The 19,796-nt window shown below is 39.7% G+C and overlaps 1 protein-coding gene across 2 annotated transcripts in view; it reads left to right on the forward strand.

Annotated features, from left to right (window-relative positions):
* The window catches only part of SETX (senataxin), a 76,343-nt gene that overhangs the window by 13,137 nt on the left and 43,410 nt on the right, over positions 1 to 19,796 (forward strand). For both annotated transcript variants that reach the window (XM_082619262.1, XM_082619263.1), the window contains exons 5-10: positions 668 to 777; positions 4,406 to 4,625; positions 5,390 to 5,509; positions 9,848 to 10,019; positions 10,153 to 10,240; positions 10,737 to 14,933. In XM_082619262.1, coding sequence (XP_082475388.1) covers positions 668 to 777; positions 4,406 to 4,625; positions 5,390 to 5,509; positions 9,848 to 10,019; positions 10,153 to 10,240; positions 10,737 to 14,933 — 4,907 coding nt within the window. The remainder of the gene's footprint in view (positions 1 to 667; positions 778 to 4,405; positions 4,626 to 5,389; positions 5,510 to 9,847; positions 10,020 to 10,152; positions 10,241 to 10,736; positions 14,934 to 19,796) is intronic.

The following is a 19,796-nucleotide window of genomic DNA, read 5'->3' on the forward strand; positions in this document are numbered from 1 at the left end:
CTGTCACTACAATATTCTTTGAAGCTTGACAAAATAAAGTTGATTCATCTGATATGGTAAATGTATGAGTCTTATTCAGTATACTTCTGAAAGAGTGATGAAGAAATTTCCATAAAGCAACAGGGATTAGGATAGTGCTGGTGCAGATAGACTAATGGAGCAGTGTAGAGAGTCCAGAAGTAAACCAAATATATTTGGGGAATTTACTCTTTGGTGATGATAGCATTTCAAACCAGTGGAGAAAATGGATTACTCAGTAACTGAGAGTAGGACAAAATAGCCATGTGGGGGGCAAAGCTGATTTTATCACTGTGGTACAAGATAAAGTCCTCATGGATCAAAATGTAAAATGCTAATGGAATTGGACCTATAGCCATACTTCTAAGAAGGTGCCCTCTGGAGATAATTATGCCCAGTGTGAAAAAAGATGTTTGTACTAGGAAAGTCAGAGCAATTCATAGGCACACACTATGATCAACCTACCGGTCTTTCAGCAGCTAAATATCATTCCTAAATTTACAGCATTTTTATGCCTCAGTTTAAAAAAAAAAAAAAAGGAACAACTTTTCATTCACTTACAGAACAACCGAAGGAGCCAAATTTAGGGAATCTTGATAAGTTGATAAGATTTATGTCTTATGTTTACTGCCTTATTTTTTCTATTTAGATGAATTATGCGTTGAAGCACTTTGCCGGATGGAACAAGCTAACTGCTCCTTTCAGGTTTTTGACAAACATCCAGGGATCTATTTGTTTTTGGTCCATCCCAATGAAATGGTGAGTGTGAGGGTTAGGCAGTGGAAGAGGGAATATTTTATTTTTGCACCTATAGTATAGATACCTATAATAGAGGTTTTTGGTGTGTACTTTGTTTAAAATATTTGCCAAAATTATTCTCTTGTTGTTGTAACATTACTGCAGTTAAGGAGGGGGTGCTGGGGGGGCTCAAAGAAGAGAGTTAAAAGAGTAGGGAAACACTTCTGACAGGTGACGCTTCAGTTTAAAAGACAAATGAGGGAATAATCTGAACTTCCAGTGTGTTGACCTGAACTAATAAAGAAGCACTGTTCTCTCTTGCTTTTCTTGCTTGCCTGCCCCACTCCAAGCACATGGAAATACCAGTTAAAACACTTGAAATAATTATTTTGCTAATAGATGAGATTTTTAACAGGTGATGGGGTAGAGGGGAGGACAAGGAGATTCAGTTCCTAGGTGCCAGACAGGAGGAGGAACATGAGAAGCAGAACAGTAGGTAGACAGAAGCATTGAGCAACACCAGAGGCTTGGAACCTGACTGTGAGCTGATTGCTGGAGTTTGAGGACTTATCATCATGTGGCGAGGGAGCGTGTGCAGTAGGACCTGTGCACGTTGGCCTCTAGAACTGAGTTACAACGTTAAGACAATAGCCATGAAGGGTTGCTCTGCCAATAGAAGGATAGTAAAGAGGCTTTTTTTTAAGTGGCGAAGAAAGAACATGGTAATGGGGTTTCCAGCCAGAATGGTGGTGAATTTCAGTCTCCTTTGTGCCAAACCCAAACAATGATAGAAAAAAATTCAAAAAGTGGAATTCTAAAAGGTATAATCACACTTTTCAAAAGGTAAATGTTTCTTTGGACCAGTAATGGAACAGAAATACAAAGTGATAAATGGTGGAAACCTGTATGTAGGCCTGGGCGGCTGTAGGTAGCAGGGGACTGAGTTTGTGCATGATAATAAGAATGACAAGTATCCTCCAGGCAAGGGTAGAACCAGAGTCCAGGCCTGTGCTTAAAAGAAGGGTGGGGCTTTCCTGCCTGTGAAAGAAGATTGACAGAAAGTACAGTCAGCTGCTCTCTGGGACTGGCTTTCTTAAAGCTGCAAACCAATAGAGGAAGCTGGTCCAGCTGAGCAACCAGGACCTGGGCCAAGCACTTGCAGGCTTGGTGACTGGGTCTGCAGGGCCAGGAATGACTGTATTCTTCATTATATATGTGTTTTTATAGGTGAGGAAACTGAGTCAGGAGACTTAACCACAGTTACACAGGCTAGTATGGTGACTGGTATTTGTATATAGGCAGCCTGACTCCAGAGCCCTAATGCTTTTTTTTTTTAAGTTTTTATTTGAAAATACTTTAAAATTTTCAGAAAATTCTCAAAAATAAAAAAAAAGTAGAAAACACCTGTATATTCTTTAGCTGTATTCACCAATTATTAATGTTTCACTCCATTTGTTCTATCATTTGCTTTCAGTCAACTACAAAGCTGTTTGTTTTCTGAACCATTTGAGAGTAGGTTGCATGTATCATACCCTTTTGCCCCTAAATACTTCAGTGTATATTTCCTAAGAATAAGTATATTCTCACAATATTATAAACTTCAGTGACTTTAACATTGACACAGTAAGGTCTATTTTCCAGTTGTGTCATGTGATCCAGTGTACTTTGTAGCATTTTCTCCCTGTACTCCAGTATCCAGACCAGGATCAGGATTTACATGTAATTGTGTTACATTAGTCTCCCTTAATCTGTAACATTTCTGCAGCCTTTCTTTGTCTTTTATGACAATTACATTTCTGAAGAATAGTCATTTCTGCCTCCCTCCCATTTACAAAAAATAGAATGCTTTTCATTTTGGGTTTGTCTGATGCTTGCGCATGGTTAGGCTTTGGTTATACATTCCAACTGGAGTACTACATAAGTGATGGATGTTATGCCCTTCTCAGGGTGTCAGATATACAGGCACGCCATATCATTCAGCCTCATGGTGATGTTAATTTTGACCATCTAGTTGAGGTGTTGTCCAGTTTCTTCACTGTACAATGTCTATTTCTTAAGTACTCTAAGATCATATAAATACCTTACTCCTCACCAAAATTTTCTCCTAAATTTAGCATTACCTGATGGTTCTTCCCTGAGCCAGTTTTTCTAAGATTGCAAAATAATTTCAACTCCAGCACTTTACACATTTACCAGTCAGCACTTGACATTGATTATACTATAATCAAGAGCCATTTTCCCTGCTCTTCATTTATTCATCTGTTTATTATAAGTTATAGACTCATTGATTCCTTTGTATTTTTTTCGATAGCTTAAAATTCATTAGTTAATTATGTTGGCATGGAGCCCATTCTTTTGTCCACTAGTTCTGTGTTTTGCAAACTTTCCTGCCCATAAAGGTTGGTTGTGATCACAATTCAATTTGTAGTGCAGAATAAATTTAAAATCACTTCCCTGTGCTATATTGCCATGTAGAGGTGACCTTTGATTTCTTCTGAGGTTTCTCTTTTCATTTTTCTTTCCTTTTTTTTTTTTTTTTCTTTTTGCGGTATGCGGGCCTCTCACTGTTGTGGCCTCTCCCGTTGCGGAGCACAGGCTCCGGATGCGCAGGCCCAGCGGCCATGGCTCACGGGCCCAGCTGCTCCGCGGCATATGGGATCCTCCCAGACCGGGGCACGAACCCGTATCCCCTGCATCGGCAGGCGGACTCTCAACCACTGCGCCACCAGGGAGGCCCTCTTTCCTTTTTTTAACTTTCTATTATGGAACATTACAAACATACAAAAATAGATTGGTGTAGTGAACTCCCATATATCCATCACTGTGCTTCATCTGTTATCAATATGTGGTCAATATTCTACTCCTGTTAAGTTTAGTTACCGCAAATCTTAGACATCAGAGCATTTCATCCATAAAATACTTCAGTACATGTATCAAAAAGGTAAGTGCTCTTAAAAAAAAACCAATTACATCAACACACTTACAATAATAATAATAATAATAATATCATATTTCTAGTCAGTGTTTGAGTGGAAATTATTATCTCACAAATGCTTTATTAGGGTTAGTTCAAATCAGGATCAAGTAAGGTTCACACATCGCATTCCAGTTGACCCTTGAGCAACATGGATTTGAACTGCATGGGTCGTCTTATACACAGATTCTTTTTAATAACATCTAGTATAGTACTACACAGTTTGAGGTTAGTTGAATCCATGATACAGAACCGGGATATGGAGGGCTGCCAACTATGTTATATTCGAATTATATTCGTGTATTCAACTACGCAGAGGGTAGGTGCCCCTAACCCTTGTGTGTTGTTCAAAGGTCAATTGTAATTAGTATCTTCTTTTTTTTTTTTCTGTCATCATGGACCTTTTGGTTTATTTCCTTTAAATGTCTGAAAATCATGTATTTTTCCTAAAGTACTTTATTCTATATGATAGTTTTTTTCTTCCAGTTTTATTGAGGTATAATTGACATACAGCACTGTATAAGTTTAAGATATACAGTGTAATGATTTTTTTTAAAGTATAGTTGATGTATCTCGTGTCTTTTATAATCTGTAGAGAATCCTATTTTAACTGTATTCTTGCTGTATGTAGACAATTGTATGTTAAATGAAGTAATGAATGTGTTATGCTTTTAGGTTCGGCGTTGGGCTATCCTGACAGCAAGAAACTTGGGAAAAGTGGACAGAGATGATTATTATGACTTACAGGAGGTTTTGACTTGCCTTTTTAAAGTTATTGAGTTGGGGCTTTTAGAAAGTCCAGACATTTATACTTCTTCTGTCCTTGAGAAGGGTAAACTGATTCTTCTGCCTTCACACATGTATGATACTGCCAACTACAAAAACTATTGGTTAGGTGAGTATTGTTCCTACACAAATATAATTAGTATTTTCCAATATTTCTTATAATAATCCTGCAAGGGAAGGGATCTCTTTTGGTAATCTGATCAAAATTGCTAAATAAAGGATTTCATAGTTCCCAATTCTTGTTCTGTCATTAAATTGACTGTTGCAGCATCTTGTCTTTAAACATTTTTTATCCTAGAAATCTGTGTAAGAGGTACATTTTCAAGTATGGCAAATAGATCTTTTATTTAAGGCAGTATTAGATGTTACAGTATTAGCATAGCAGCTGACCGTAATAGGGTTTTGATCTATTGAAACAGAGGTTTAATACCTCTTTTCCCATCTGTAAAATATTTCCTGGGAGAAAGAGATACTAACTTTGGGTTTCATCAAGTTGTATATTGACTTAAAATAGTTCTGTCCTACTTCATTGATTCAGAGTCTTGTAGTCACGTGTATATTTGGCAGTGATTGGTACTTGAAATATAGTGATCTTAAAATTTAAGGGATCTTTGATTTTATGAGATACAAATTGTGTGGTAGTCATTTTGGAAATGGTTTTCTAACCATGTTCATGCCATTTTCCCTTTTTATTCAGTCTAAAGTTCTGTTCTTAGGAGGAGTTGTATATGAATGTCTCAGACTTCAGTGTCTGAGGCACTGCGTACTGTTTTGTTTCATCTTACTGCCTTGTTATTCTTTTGCCAACTAAACTGGAGAAGGCATTAGAACAGTTATTTAATCAATTCAGGAAAGCTATACATGATCTTACAGGTATTTGCATGTTGCTGACCATTCTTGAGGAGCAAGCCATGGATTCACTGTTGTTGGGCTCAAACAAACAGAATGATTTTATGCAATCAATACTTCACACCATGGAGAGGCAATCAGATGGTAATAAACTTTATTTGCTGACTATTGTGATGATGGTGCACTTTGAAAATACTAGTGTCACTGTAAAAATTTGGGTGTATGATGTGGAGGAAAGAATGAACATTTTATGGTTTTGGTCACAGAGTCAGAATTTTTAATTGGAAAAGACCTTTAGAGTTTATTTAACTCAGCACCTTACTTTCATAAAAGAAGAAACTGAAGCCCAAGGAAGTTAACTTACTTTTAAAAAAATTAATTAATTAATTTTTGGCTGCGTTGGGTCTTTGTTGCTGTGCATGGGCTTTCTCTAGTTGCGGCGAGCGGGGGCTACTCTCTGTTGCGGTGCGCAGGCTTCTCACTGCGGTGGCTTCTCTTGTTGCGGAGCACGGGCTCTAGGCGTGCGGGCTTCAGTAGTTGTGGCACACGGGCTCAGTAGTTGTGGTGCACAGGCTTAGTTGCTCCGCGGTATGTGGGATCCTCCCAGACCAGGGCTCGAACCCATGTCCCCTGCATTGGCAGGCAGATTCTTAACCACTGTGCCACCAGGAAAGTCCCTTAACTTACTTTTTCGCGTTGAAATACCCAGTTAGTGGTAGAATCAAGACTAGAACCTAAAGGAGGTAAATTTCTAATGACATGACAGTTAAAATTTTGCAGAAAGCTTCCCCTATCCCACTGTCTCCCTTTTGCCTGGTTTTTCATTTCACTTTGGTTCTCTAGGGTTCCACCGTCCACAATGGTGGCTGCCTGCCGGCCAAGTGTGGCTGTTTACATTTACATTAATGAAACTTAAATAAAATTAAAAATTCAGTTTTTCAGTCCCACTAGCTATACTTCAAGAGCTGCCTGGTGACTACGGTATAGAACCATTTCCATCATCCCAGAAAGTTCCCTTGGACAGTGCTTCCCAGATAGTCTAGAAAATAGGGTCTAAAATTGTCATGTTTGTTATTAGAGCCAGCTTGGTTTTGCTCATGGTTTTATTGGGCTGATCAGTGTTTCTAATCTTACCTTCTTTATGAAAGAATGACTCAATAAAGACCAAGCGCGCCAAATTTAATGAAAACATAAATACAACTTTTTACCCACATTCACTTCTCCTTAGGCAACTTCAGCATGGATATATATTCTTTTGTGGGGGATTCTAAAAGAAATATGTAAATGTTATTCTTTTTTTTGATCACACCTGTTTTCTTGCTAGATGATATTTGATTAAGGTTATTACTAATTAGGGACTTCCCTGGTGGTGCAGTGGTAAAGAATCTGCCTGCCAATGCAGAGGACACGGGTTTGAGCCCTGGTCCAGGAAGATCCCACGTGCCATGGAGCAACTAAGCCCGTGCGCCACAACTACTGAGCCTTCAAGCCAAAACTACTGAAGCCCGTGCACCAGAGCCCGTGCTCTGCAACAAAAGAAGCCACCACAATGAGAAGCCTGCGCACCACAACAAAGAGTAACCCCCGCTCTCCGCAACTAGAGAAAGCCCGCGCACAGTAACGAAGACCCAGCACAGCCCCCAAAATAAATAAATAAATAAATTTATTAAAAAGGTTATTACTAATTTGCTTACCAGCATTTACTACATAATTGTTAGTTTTTTTCCCTGTGCTTTGCACATATATTTCTGTCCTCTCTGTTAATCCAGCTCCCCTAACCTCCTTCAAAATGAGTCACCTCTTTTTTTTTTAAGCACCTTTTTTTTTAAAGACTGGCATTTTTATTTATTTTATTTATAAATTCATTTATTTATTTTTGGGGCTGTGTTGGGTCTTCATTGCTTCGTGTGGGCTTTCTCTACTTACAGCGAGCGGGAGTCTACTCTTCATTGCGGTGCACGGGCTTGTCATTGTGGTGGCTTCTCTTGTTACAGAGCACAGGCTCTAGGCGCGTGGGCTCAGTAGTTGTGGCTCATGGGCTCTAGACGGCAGGCTCGGTAGTTGTGGCGCACAGGCTTAGTTGCTCCGCGGCATGTGGGATCTTCCTGGACCAGGACTCAAACCTGTGTCCCCTGCATTGGCAGGCAGATTCTTTCTTTAACATCTTTATTGGAGTATAATTGCTTTACAAGGGTGTGTTAGTTTCTGCTGTATAACAAAGTGAATCAGCTATACATATACATATATTCCCATATCCCCTCCCTCTTGCATCTCCCTCCCACCCCCCCCCATACCACCCATCTAGGTGGTCACAGCACCAAGCTGATCTCCCTGTGCTATGTGGCTTCTTCCCACTAGCTGTTTTACATGTGGTAGTGTATATATGTCCATGCCACTCTCTCACTTCGTCCCAGCTTACCCTTCCTTCTCCCCGTGTCCTCAGGTCCATTCTCTACGTCTGTGTCTTTATTCCTGTCCTGCCCCTAGGTTCTTCAGAACCTTTTTTTTTTTTTTTTTTTTTAGATTCCATATATAAGTGTTAGCATACAGTATTTGTTTTTCTCTTTTCTGACTTACTTCACTCTGTACGACAGACTCTAGGTCCATCCACCTCACTACACATAACTCGATTTCGTTTCTTTCTATGGCTGAGTAATATTCCATTGTATGTATGTGCCACATCTTCTTTATCTATTCATCTGTCGGTGGACACTTAGGTTGCTTCCGTGTCCTGGCTATTGTAAATATAGCTTCAGTGAACATTGTGGTACATGACTGTTTTTGGATTATGGTTTTCTCAGGGTATATGTCCAGGAGTGGGATTGCTGGGTCGTATGGTAGTTCTATTTTTAGTTTTTTAAGGAACCTCCATACTGTTCTCCATAGTGGCTGTATCAATTTACATTCCTACCAACAGTGCAAGAGGGCTCCCTTTTCTCCACACCCTCTCCAGCATTTATTGTTTGTAGATTTTTTGATGATGGCCATTCTGACTGGTGTGAGGTGACACCTCATTGTAGTTTTGATTTGCACTTTTCTAATGATTAGTGATGTTGAGCATCCTTTCATGTGTTTGTTGGCAAGCTGTATATCTTCTCTGGAGAAATGTCTATTTAGGTCTTCTGCCCATTTTTGGATTGGGTTGTTTGTTTTTTTGATATTGAGCTACGTGAGCTGCTTGTAAATTTTGGAGATTAATCCTTTGTTGCTTCATTTGCAAATATTTTCTCCCATTCTGAGGGTTGTCTTTTCATCTTGTTTATGTTTTCCTTTGCTGTGCAAAAGCTTTTAAGTTTCATTAGGTCCCATTTGTTTGTTTTTATTTCCATGTCTCTAGGAGGTGGGTCAAAAAGGATCTTTTATGTCATAGAGTATTCTGCCTATGATTTGGCAGGCAGATTCTTTACCACTTCACCACCAGGGAAGTCCCAAGTCACCTCTTTAAGAAACATTCCATAATTGTCTTCACCTAACTGATGACTTTCTTCCTTATTTGAGAGCTTCCTAGACATAAGACAGCTTCAGTAGAGGATAAAAAAGTAGAATCTAAGAGCCCTGAGGGAAATAAAGCAGAAAGTTCTAGGGTTGTCAGTAATTGGGTGAGTTAGAGCACTTGCCTCCTAAGAATACTGCGGAAGATGATAGGTGGTGCTAATAGTGAAGCCATTCTGGTTCGTTCTTGGAAAAAGCCAGCTATCTGTTTTTTTCTGTAGGTGGTGTATCTTTATGTGAGTGTAAAAAAGTAAATCTGGAAAGAAAGAATAGAGTAAGATCTTACAAATGCTTGACTGAGGACTTCTAATTTCCTTAGAAGACATTAAGGAGCAAGTGAAGGTCTTTGAGCAGGGCAGTGTTTTGCCACTGCATGTAGAGAAGAGGGGAAGGACTGGGCATAAGAGTGTGTGAGGAATGGGAATTCCTGCCAGTTGGATGGAATAGAGATAACAACAAAGCCATGTTGAGACATGGGTGGATGAAGAGTATGTATCTCTGCTTATCCATGGATGGGGGGTTCAGTCCTTTATACCAACCAAATGACACACACAATTCAGGATTTCTTGTATCATGGACTTTGTTTCGATCTGAAAATACCAAGTTTTTCTTTCTCTCCCTTTTTTTTCTACTTTACTTCTGTTATTTATTGAAGGATGGGAGTATAAAGGTCTGGAAGAAGCAGAGGAGGAACGATGCTTTCAGGTTGGCAAATAGGGTGAGAAAGTTGAGTTTATCTGGACTATCTCAGTTTGTTCCACACAACAAGATTTCTTAACAGAGGTGTATTGCTTTAAAAAAAATGCAGACACTATTTAAAAGTTTGCCAGCTTTCTAAAACCTGTAGTTGACAACGCTTTACTTTAAATTACTTCCTGGTTTGCTTTCAGTTTTGTTGCTACCCAGGTAAAGAATGCTTAATTCTCAATATATTTTAGTACCTTTCTCTAATTGTGTTGTAATTTAGCAAATTACTCCATTGTATTTCAGATGATAGTGTGGATCCTTTCTGGCCAGCGTTACACTGTTTCATGGTGATTCTGGATCGTCTTGGATCTAAGGTCTGGGGTCAACTTACTGATCCTATTGAGGCATTTCAAACCATTATCAACAACGTGAGCTACAATAAAGAGATCCAGAATATACGGAACAGCTCTGTGAGGTTCGTTCAGTTCCTGTGTCAGGATGTCAAACAATCTGTATGAGGAAGTCTACTATAATTGACTTAACAGTAGGATTTTTCTCTTCTTTTTACCCTTCATTTCAGTAATTTCTATTTATTCTTAATACTTAAGGACCAAGTCAGAACCGGAGTCATATTTGGATGATACGGTGACTTGCAGCCAGATTGTATACAATTATAACCCTGAAAAGACCAAAAAGGTATAAAACATTTTGAGAATTCAGATGATATTGTATTGCCTTTATATTGTATAGACAGTGTTTTACGTGGTTAGTTGCATTGCTGATTTTATGATATGTAGCTATTCTGAATCAACTGTTGCATAAAACCTTTCTGATTGAACAGTAGCTCATGAGGAAAAATGGGCTCTAATGAGAGCGTGCACACTTTGAGAGATTAATTTTTAAGTACATTTTGGAAGGGTAGAACATTTATGGCATGAGGGAGATAAATCACATGACTAGAAATCAAAACCAACTGAAGGAAAGAGGTCCAGAGTACGTGGAGGTTTTGTAAATTTAACCTTTTCATGAAACCTTAACCTCAAAATTGAACTGTTTTCAGTTTTTTGGGGGTCCGTATATGTACATCAAAACAGGAAAGTTGAGCAGTGTATTTTCTTGTTTGCAACTTTTGTGTTAAACCTGTCATGAATGGTGCTTGTTTATCTGAATGTCAGTATCTCTTTCATTTTAGGATTCAGGGTGGAGATCAGCCATTTGCCCAGATTATTGTCCTAACATGTACGAAGAAATGGAAACATTAGCTAATGTGCTTCAGTCAGATATCGGTCAAGACATGCGTGTTCATAACAGCACGTTTCTGTGGTTCATCCCTTTTGTGCAGTCCCTCATGGATCTTAAGGATCTGGGTGTGGCTTATATAGTGGAGGTTATTCATCATCTGCATTCTGAAGTCAAAGACGTCCTCAACCAGACGGACGCCGTGTGTGACACAGTCACTGAGTTTTTCCTTCTGATTTTGGTGTCAGTGATTGAACTGCATAGAAATAAAAAGTGTTTGCATTTGCTGTGGGTTAGTTCCCAGCAGTGGGTGGAAGCCGTCGTAAAATGTGCCAAGCTTCCCACCACTGCGTTTGCACGGAGTTCTGAGAAGTCATCTGGAAACTGCTCCAAAGGCACAACAATGATATCATCTCTGTCACTGCATTCAGGGCCATCTAACTCTGTACAACTTGCTTGTGTGCAGCTGATCAGAAGTCTCCTTAAAGAAGGCCATCAGCTTGGGCAGAAGACTCTTTGTAAGCGATTCTGGGATAAGCTCAACTTATTCCTGCGAGGAAATTTATCTTTAGGTTGGCAGTTGACTAGTCAGGAAACCCATGAGTTACAAACTTGTTTAAAGCAAATTATTAGAAACATAAAATTCAAAGTACCTCAATGTAGCACTTCTGTGGATCTGACTCCTCCATGTAAAACGCCTCCTGCATCTTATAATAAAGAAGAAAGTGAACAAACAGGAAAGAAGTCTAAAAAATACAGGCACTGTCTGGAAAACTCCAGCCCAACATTCTCTAAAGAACCGATGAAAGCTGATGCATGTCAAGTGCAAGAGAGTATTTTCAGCAAAGCAAATAATGCCATAGAAGAGGATAATGAGCAAACTTATATAAAAGATTTGAAACTCAAAGACCATCTCTCAGCTGAGTTGTGCTTGAAGCCGAGAAGTAAAAGGCTTGTTAATGAAAGAGCTCGAGGCCAAGTTAAAATAAGTACAGGGAAGCATAAGTCTGTAAAAGAGAATTCCTCATATACCCCACAGAACTGTACTTCAAGAAATGGTCCAGAAAAGGTATTTGACAGAGGAATAATCACATCAACACCTTTGTTGACTGATTCTAGCAATGCCTCTCTGGAAGAGGTGTCCACATCAAATGAGGATTTCTCTTTAAAGGATGATGCTCTTGGCAAAACCTCAAAAGCAAAAACTAAGGCACATAAAGATGAAATCTGTGCTAAGTTACCACATGTAATGAAAAAGCAACACAGGGAAAGTATCACTTTAGAGGAAAACCTGAGTGTATCTAGCATTGAAAGTTTCTATTCAAAGAAAGATACAGGAGGTCAGAAAGGAGATGGCTTCATACACAATCTCTCTTTAGGCCCTAATGGTATTCTGGATGATAAAAATGGAGAACAAAAATCTGAAAACAGTTTATTGCCGAAAAAGAAACAAGTAAAGGAAGAAGAGTTAGGCATTTTCTCCACCCCTGATACCAGTTGTCAAATACTAGAATGTCATGTTGGTAATAAAGGTTTGGTCTCATTCACAGAAACGACCAATATTTCTGTGGAGAAAACACCTCCCTTTAAAGATCCTGTGACTGGACTTGAATCAAGAGATACGGAAATTAGCAAGAGTACTGTTCAGTTTTCTTCTGATTTAAGAGAACAGGTCCTTAGCATCAGTCCTAAGTCTGACACCTTAACAGAGTCTCAGATAGACAGAGACCTCCACAAATTATCTTTAATAGCTCAAGCCAGTGTTATTAAGTTCCCATCAGATTCAACCCAAAAAAGTTTATCCCAGCTACAAAGAAAAGTTAAAGATGATAGAAGATGTTTCACAGCCAACCAAAATAGTGTCAGGGAAACCTGCTGTGGACAGGTCATTATTATTTCAGATTCTGATGAAGATGATGATGATGAAAGTATTGTGGGTTTTAAGAAACACATTAAACAGGGTAAAACATGCATTGAGAAAGAATGTCCAGAGCAGCATACTTCAATAGCTAACACAAATGTGGAACAGAATGTAATAAAGGAAGAAAATACAAGGTCCCTTTTGCAGTTTGAGGAATCGGATTCTCAGTTTTTTGAGTTTGAAAGTCCATGTGAAGTGTTTTCAGTTTGGCAAGATCAGAAACCAGACAACAAGAATTCAGTTCAAGAGAATGAAGAAAATTCATGCTTGACTCATGTAGGTGATATCACAAATGATTGGGGTTTTGATACAGATTATGTACCTGAAGAGGTCTTTAAAAAAGCAGCAGAGGGCATTGAGGAACACGCAGAACCACACAGTAGTAGTATTTCTGTTGAGAAATTTTGTGAAATTGAAGTAAAAAAACCCAAGAGAAAACGATATGAGAAAGCTGCTGTGGCTGAAGATCCTCTAAGGCCTTCATCTCCTGTCAAAAGTGAGGACCAGTCTGATATTCTTAATAAGAGAGATGTGACTGAAAGTGATTTCGAAAGTATAGACATAAGGACTACAACTCCCAATTCAAGCATTCGGAGAACCACTACGGTTTCCCTGAAGAAGTCTCCACCCAAGCTTCACACTTACTCCAAACCTGTTAGGAGAGTCTCACTTTCTAAAACTCCTAAAAAAACACATTCGGATACCAAAACAGGGCAGAGTAAAAGTTCAGATTACATAAGTTGTAGAACCACTCCTGCTGTAGTGCCACCAAAGAAATTTCACCAGTGTCCTGGACCAGCTTCAACAGTTGAGAAACCTGGCCTGGAAGAGGCTCGTAGGGCATTTCGGTTGCCCCAGCGATCTTCAGAGTGTTTAGCTCAGTTACCTGACCGTGGCAAAATGGTTCGAGTAGGTGATACCCAGAAAAAGACTAAATTAATTTCTCCTCGGGCTCTCTCTGTCAAAAATAATAAGAAACTGCTGACAAGTCAAGACCTTCAGCTGCAAAGGCAGATGAGGCCCAAATCACAGCAGAACAGACAAGGATGTTTTGCTTATCAAAGTAGAGATACAACACGAGCAGGGCCACGTGCAGCACAGAATTCTGACAAATTTGTGCCAGAATCAGATACATCAGATTATGGCTACAAAAGAGGAGTTGAGGTAACTGCTGAAAGTAAGGAAAAACAGGTAGCGTGTGTGTCTTCTGAAACAGGACCTGTGAAAGCAAAATACGTTTCTCAGGTAGCTGATGACACTTGTCTTTTGAAGCAGTGTACTTCTGTAGTGTTAAGGGGAGAAATACCAACAAATGAAACAGTTGTTTCTACCTCAGGGGACCCTTTAGGTGGAGGTGACCTAACGGTACATCATTTCGATGTGGCAGCTTTGAAAGAGGGAGAGCCTGAATCCAACAGTGACAGAGAGGAAGATGATATATTTTTAACACAGTGTGATCCTGAAGATATGGATTTATGTTCACAAATGGAGAAAGAGAGTGATAAACTCATTGAAGTAGTTCATGGAAAAGATACAGTCCAGGTAGAAGAAGGTTCTGTGAGTCGGCCTCAGTTGGAATCTTTGAGTAGCGCAAAATGTAAATACAAAGATTGTGTGGAAACACTGAAAAACCAGGGTGAATACTGTTCAAAACACTCTGAAGCTAAAGCAGCAGATGAAGATATATTTCGTAGGCCTGGCTTGCCTCTCTCTGCATCTAAACCTTCGAGACCTCCCACTGCTAAGATTTTTAGCTCCAGTAGTACTTCACGAATTGCTGGTCTTTCCAAGTCTTTGGAAGATATGTCAGCGCTCTTACCGACTCTGAAAAATAAGTCACGTGGGGTACAATCTGCTTTGAAAGTACCACAGCCAGTCTCTCTGGTGTCTCAGAAGCCAGTGGCTGAAGTGAAGGGTTTGTGCAAGGTTCTCCAGTCTCATACTCCAAATAATTCCAACAGGCAAGGCTACAACATTCCATTTTGTGAAAACAGATCTTTTTCACCTTCCCCTCCAGTAAACATTCTCTCGTCAGCACAGTCCCTCTCTGACACCTTCGTTAAAGAGGTCTTAAAATGGACATACGAAATGTTTGTGAACTTTGATCAGTGCGGACCCCCTTCAACTCTTTGTCAGTCCATCGAAAGACCTGTGCCTGTGAGATTTCAAGATGGTAAAGATTATTTTGGTGTGTTTTTCCCTTTGATGATACTGAATACTTTTGAAACAGTAAGTATATGTTCTAATCACATACGTTCAGACTTTGAAATTACCTTTCTTTACCATGCTGAGTATGGCTAAAATAACTGATCGCATTTTGATTTAGATGTAGCTTGTAGATTTCATGTTGAACAGACATTGTGCCCGACACTGTTCTAGATGCTGGTGATACAGAGGAAATACTTAAACTCTGCCCTTCTGGAGCTTACAGACACAATTCAGAGTGCTAATGTACCAAGTCCAGAGGTGGCACAGGAGGAGGAAATGTTTTTTGGTGTAAAATAAGGGAAGACTTCTCAGAGGACATAGTCTCTCATCTGCGTTTATTTTTTTGAAAAGTAGTGTAAACCTTTACTGAAGTCTTCTTGAGGAGGTAACAAAGGGCAAGTTACACTGATCAGCACAAAGCAATAAATCCCAAATTTCTCATCTGTCTTCCCAACTTCTTATGCCTCATAGCAGCCTTTAGCTGCCTCCCTACCCCAACACATCCCATTCTGGTTCTTCTCTCTTTCTTACTGCCCAACTGGGATTGCCAAGTAAAATATAGGATTCCCAGTTAAATTTGAACCTCAGAAAAACAGCTAGTAATTCTTTAGTGTAAACATCCACCTGCACTTTGAAGGATGTTTTTGGTGTTCTCAAAGCAGGTAGATTTTTACTTTTTTTCAAATTGCTTTAAAAAAAAAACCCAAAATGTGAGCGTGCAATAAGACTCTTCAAAACCAAGAGCATTGAGGTAAATACCCACGTATTCAGTCGGCAGATACTTGGGTGCCTGATACTTGCCAAGTACTGTCACAAACCTGGGGGGTAAAGTGGTGAACACGACAGACAAGGCCTCTGCCTTCTGGGAATGATCATTTCAGATCAGGACAAAAGGCTCTAGAGTGCTCTAGAATGATCTAGAACAAAAGGGAGCAGGCACTTTAGACTGAAAGGTGAGACAGCCTCTGTGAGCGATGGTAGTCACACCGAGACCAGAGTGAGCAGAAGGAGTTGGCCATAGGAAGTATATCCCAGGCAGAGAGACTGCAAAGATCCAGCTTAGAATTGTTAAAGGCAAAGGAGATGTACTGCACAAAGAGGCAAGTTGGTGTCAATTTATGCCCTAAATTTCAGCCGTTGTCTTAAGAATTATTTTACTAATGTTTCAAAGGCATTAGAAACAACTAATTGATAAAGGGTCTTCAGTCTCTCTCCTTAACAACAATGTGAAATAGTATTACAAGAATGATTTTCTTACCTTTCAAAATGGTTAGTTCAGTGAACAGTGTATACAGTTAAATAAGCTGGGGAATATACAGAGATTTTCTTCATCTTGAAGCTTATTTTTTTCTTGAACATTTATCCTTTCCAGAAAACATTAAATCGCTTAGAAGCCATTCATAGCCCTTAAATTTAGGACACATATTTGTGATTTTATTTTTCCCTTAGTTAAGAGGTATTTATATGTTTATCTTTAAGATTTCTTCAGGATATTTCTGTAGCCAAAACCTTTTCAAAACAGAATGAGCACAAGTTCTGTTTGTATATACACAAAGTTTAAAATAGTCAAATACTTGTGGAAGGCCCATTATAAAAAAAAACAGCAGCCACTCTCACCTCCCCAAGTAATTTTTTTTTTTTTTTTTGCGGTACGCGGGCCTCTCACCGCTGCGGCCCCTCCCGCCGCGGAGCACAGGCTCCGGACGCACAGGCCCAGCGGCCATGGCCCACGGGCCCAGCTGCTCCGCGGCACGCGGGATCCTCCCGGACCGGGGCACCAACCCGCGCCCCCCCGCATCGGCAGGCGGACTCCCAACCACTGCACCACCAGGGAAGCCCAAGTAATTATTTTTGATCCTTGATGGGTCCTTTTGTTATATACTTCCATATTTCTAAATAACATGCCACTGTTTTGACTTGTTAATTTTTCAGTTCTAGACATTTTCTGTAGTTACCCACTACAGGAAGTACCCTCTCTTTCCAGCCCTGTGTTCACACACACCTCTCCTGTTTCCCCATCCTCACTATGGAGTAGTCTTGTAATTTTTAGGTCAGTATTTGTTATTATTTTGACGATATAAAAGGTATCCACTGGGCTTCCCTGGTGGCGCAGTGGTTGAGAATCTGCCTGCTAATGCAGGGGACACGGGTTCGAGCCCTGGTCTGGGAGGATCCCACATGCTGCGAAGCAACTAGGCCCGTGAGCCACAACTACTGAGCCTGCGCTCCCCAACAAGAGAGTCCATGATAGTGAGAGGCCCGCACACCGCAATGAAGAGTAGCCCCTGCTTGCCACAACTAGAGAAAGCCCTCGCACAGAAACGAAGACCCAACACAGCAAAAATTAATTAATTAATTTTAAAAAAGAAGGTCTTTGAATTTTTTTTAAAAAAAAAGGTGTCCAAGGCTAAGTCATGTGGTAGCTGTAACTACTTTTCGTTTCCGACTCTCTGCTTTCTCTGGATTTATTGTTTACTTAATTTTCTATGTACTTATTACTAAATTAGCTTCAGACTGTCTCTTGGATGTTTAGGTCTCTCAATATGATCAGGCACATCAGATAGTTGATAAATTTCATCCTCTTGGTTTAGGATGGTTAACCTGAAATGCTCACCATCCTCATCCTAGGGCTTGCATTTCCTTCTTTCCTGTGTTGGATCTCTGTCTCCTGTACCCAGGGTTGTCTGTTTTTGTCACCCCCTCATTTTAGTAAGGCACATCCTTGAAGCTTCCTGAGAAAAGAATGTGTAGGGGATAAATTTTGAAACTTTGCATGTCCTAAAATTTCTTTCTATTTTGCCATCTCTGTCTGTCTTTGTTGTCGTCGTCATTCTCCTTCCTTGGAGACTTTCTCAGCATCCAAGTCTATTGAAAAATTTTTGAGCATATTTTTAGTTTCACGGAACTCTTGTTCTCTCATTATTCCTTTTTATAGGATTCTGTGCTTTCTTCATGTACACAGTATTTTTTATTACCTGAAGTTAATTAATGATAAGTTTAAAGTTAGTTGAAAGTTTTCCTCTCTTTGCATTGTCCCTGTTTTCCCAGTTGCTTTTTTCCTATTCATTTTAGTGTCTACAGACCTTTCATATTAACTCCTTTCTTCACATGTCTAATGATTTTTGGTGGTTTACTCACATTTAAGAACAGGATACTAAAAAGTAGATTGGAGCATTGTTCATAATAGCCAAAAGTTGAAAACAACCGAGATGTCCATCAGGAGATGAATGGATAAACAAAACATGGTATATGCATACAATGGAATATTAGTCTATTAAAAGGGATGACCCATTATATGTACTTTTACCTGTTCTTTGATGAACCTTGAAAATATTATGCTAAGTGAAAGAAGTCAGGTACAGAAGGCCACATATTGTGTAATTCCATTTATATGAATTTTCCAGAATAGGCAAATCCATAGAGACAGAAAGTGGATTAGTAGTTGCCAGGGGAAGGGGGGGGCAGGAATTAGGACTGACTGCTAATAGATATAAGGCTTGTTTTGGGATGGTGGGAATGTTCTGGAATTAGATAACGGTGATGGTTGCACAAAATAGTGAATGTACTAAAAACACACTGTAGTGTGCACACTCTAAAGTGGTGAATTTTGTGAAATATATCTCAACTTTTTAATGCTATAAGAAAAGAGGATGCATTTGAATAATGACAGATCAAAAGAGATGCTTAGGAAAAGAGATACTTTTACTAAAATGGTCCTTTATTATTTGCACTGTGGAAGTCAAATGTGATCTGAAGGACACCATCACATGGTGAAATCCAAATTAGTTTCATTCTTTATATTAAGATTATATGCTTAGGTATAGTTATAATCTATATTTTGTTACATGTAAGATTTTAAAACAGATTAGAAGCTCTAAGTGAAAGGGATAGGCTTGTTGACCATTGGCATTTTATTGGGAAGCCTCATCCCCACCCTCATATCACTGTTTTTAGTCTTCCCCCCCCCCCCCCCCGCTTAGTGAGGTCAGATTTCCCCAAGAAGAATCTTCAGATCGATTGCCTGGAAAGCCTAGGCCTGATGGAGAGCTGCCTGTGGGGTGAGGGTGGGGGCAGAGGGCAAGGTCCAGGCATTCAGTATATAAACATTTGCTTAATTCCCTTTTTTAAAATTATTTTATTTTTTAAATTAATTAATTAATTAGTTTTTGGCTGCATTGGGTCTTCGTTGCTGCACGCGGGCTTTTCTCTAGTTGTGGCGAGGGCTTCAGTAGTTGTGGCTCGCGGACTCTAGAGCGCAGGCTCAGTAGTTGTGGCGCACGGGCTTAGTTGCTCCGCGGCATGTGGGATCTTCCCGGACCAGGGATCGAACCCGTATCCCCTGCATTGGCAGGCGGATTCCTAACCACTGCGCCACCAGGGACGTCCCCCCCCACCTTTTTTTTTTTTTAAGTACAGTATCCCCTCTCTGTCTGCTGCTCCACAGCCAGAGACTGTCACACTTTATAGAGATGAAACCTCTATAGCTTTTTGCTAGGAACAGGGAGGGGCAGTCTCCCTTCAGCCCTCCTCCTTCTAGAGGTGTATGTCAGATGCTTCCTGCTTAGAGTTCAGCTTCTTGGACTTGCTGAGTTAGTTAACCATTCATCCATCTGCTTACCAGCTTCCCAGATTTTGATACTCTTGCCTCCTCTTCTGTTCTCCTCATCCTAATGAATTAATCCTGTTGTGAAAAATCCCTTGGGTGTTTTAGTGGGGTTTCAGGGGGAATGAAAGGAAATACCTGTGTTCAATCTGTCATCTTTACTATGAAGTTTTATCTTGTTCTTTTTTTTTTTTTTTTTGCAATCTTGTTCTTTTTTTTTAACCATGTAGTGAAACAGCATTGTTTTAGCATTTCTAGTTTATGTAGGCCAACATTTATTA

Source organism: Mesoplodon mirus, assembly GCF_964341445.2.
Source record: "Mesoplodon mirus genome assembly, chromosome: 1".
Lineage (NCBI taxonomy): Eukaryota > Metazoa > Chordata > Mammalia > Artiodactyla > Ziphiidae > Mesoplodon > Mesoplodon mirus.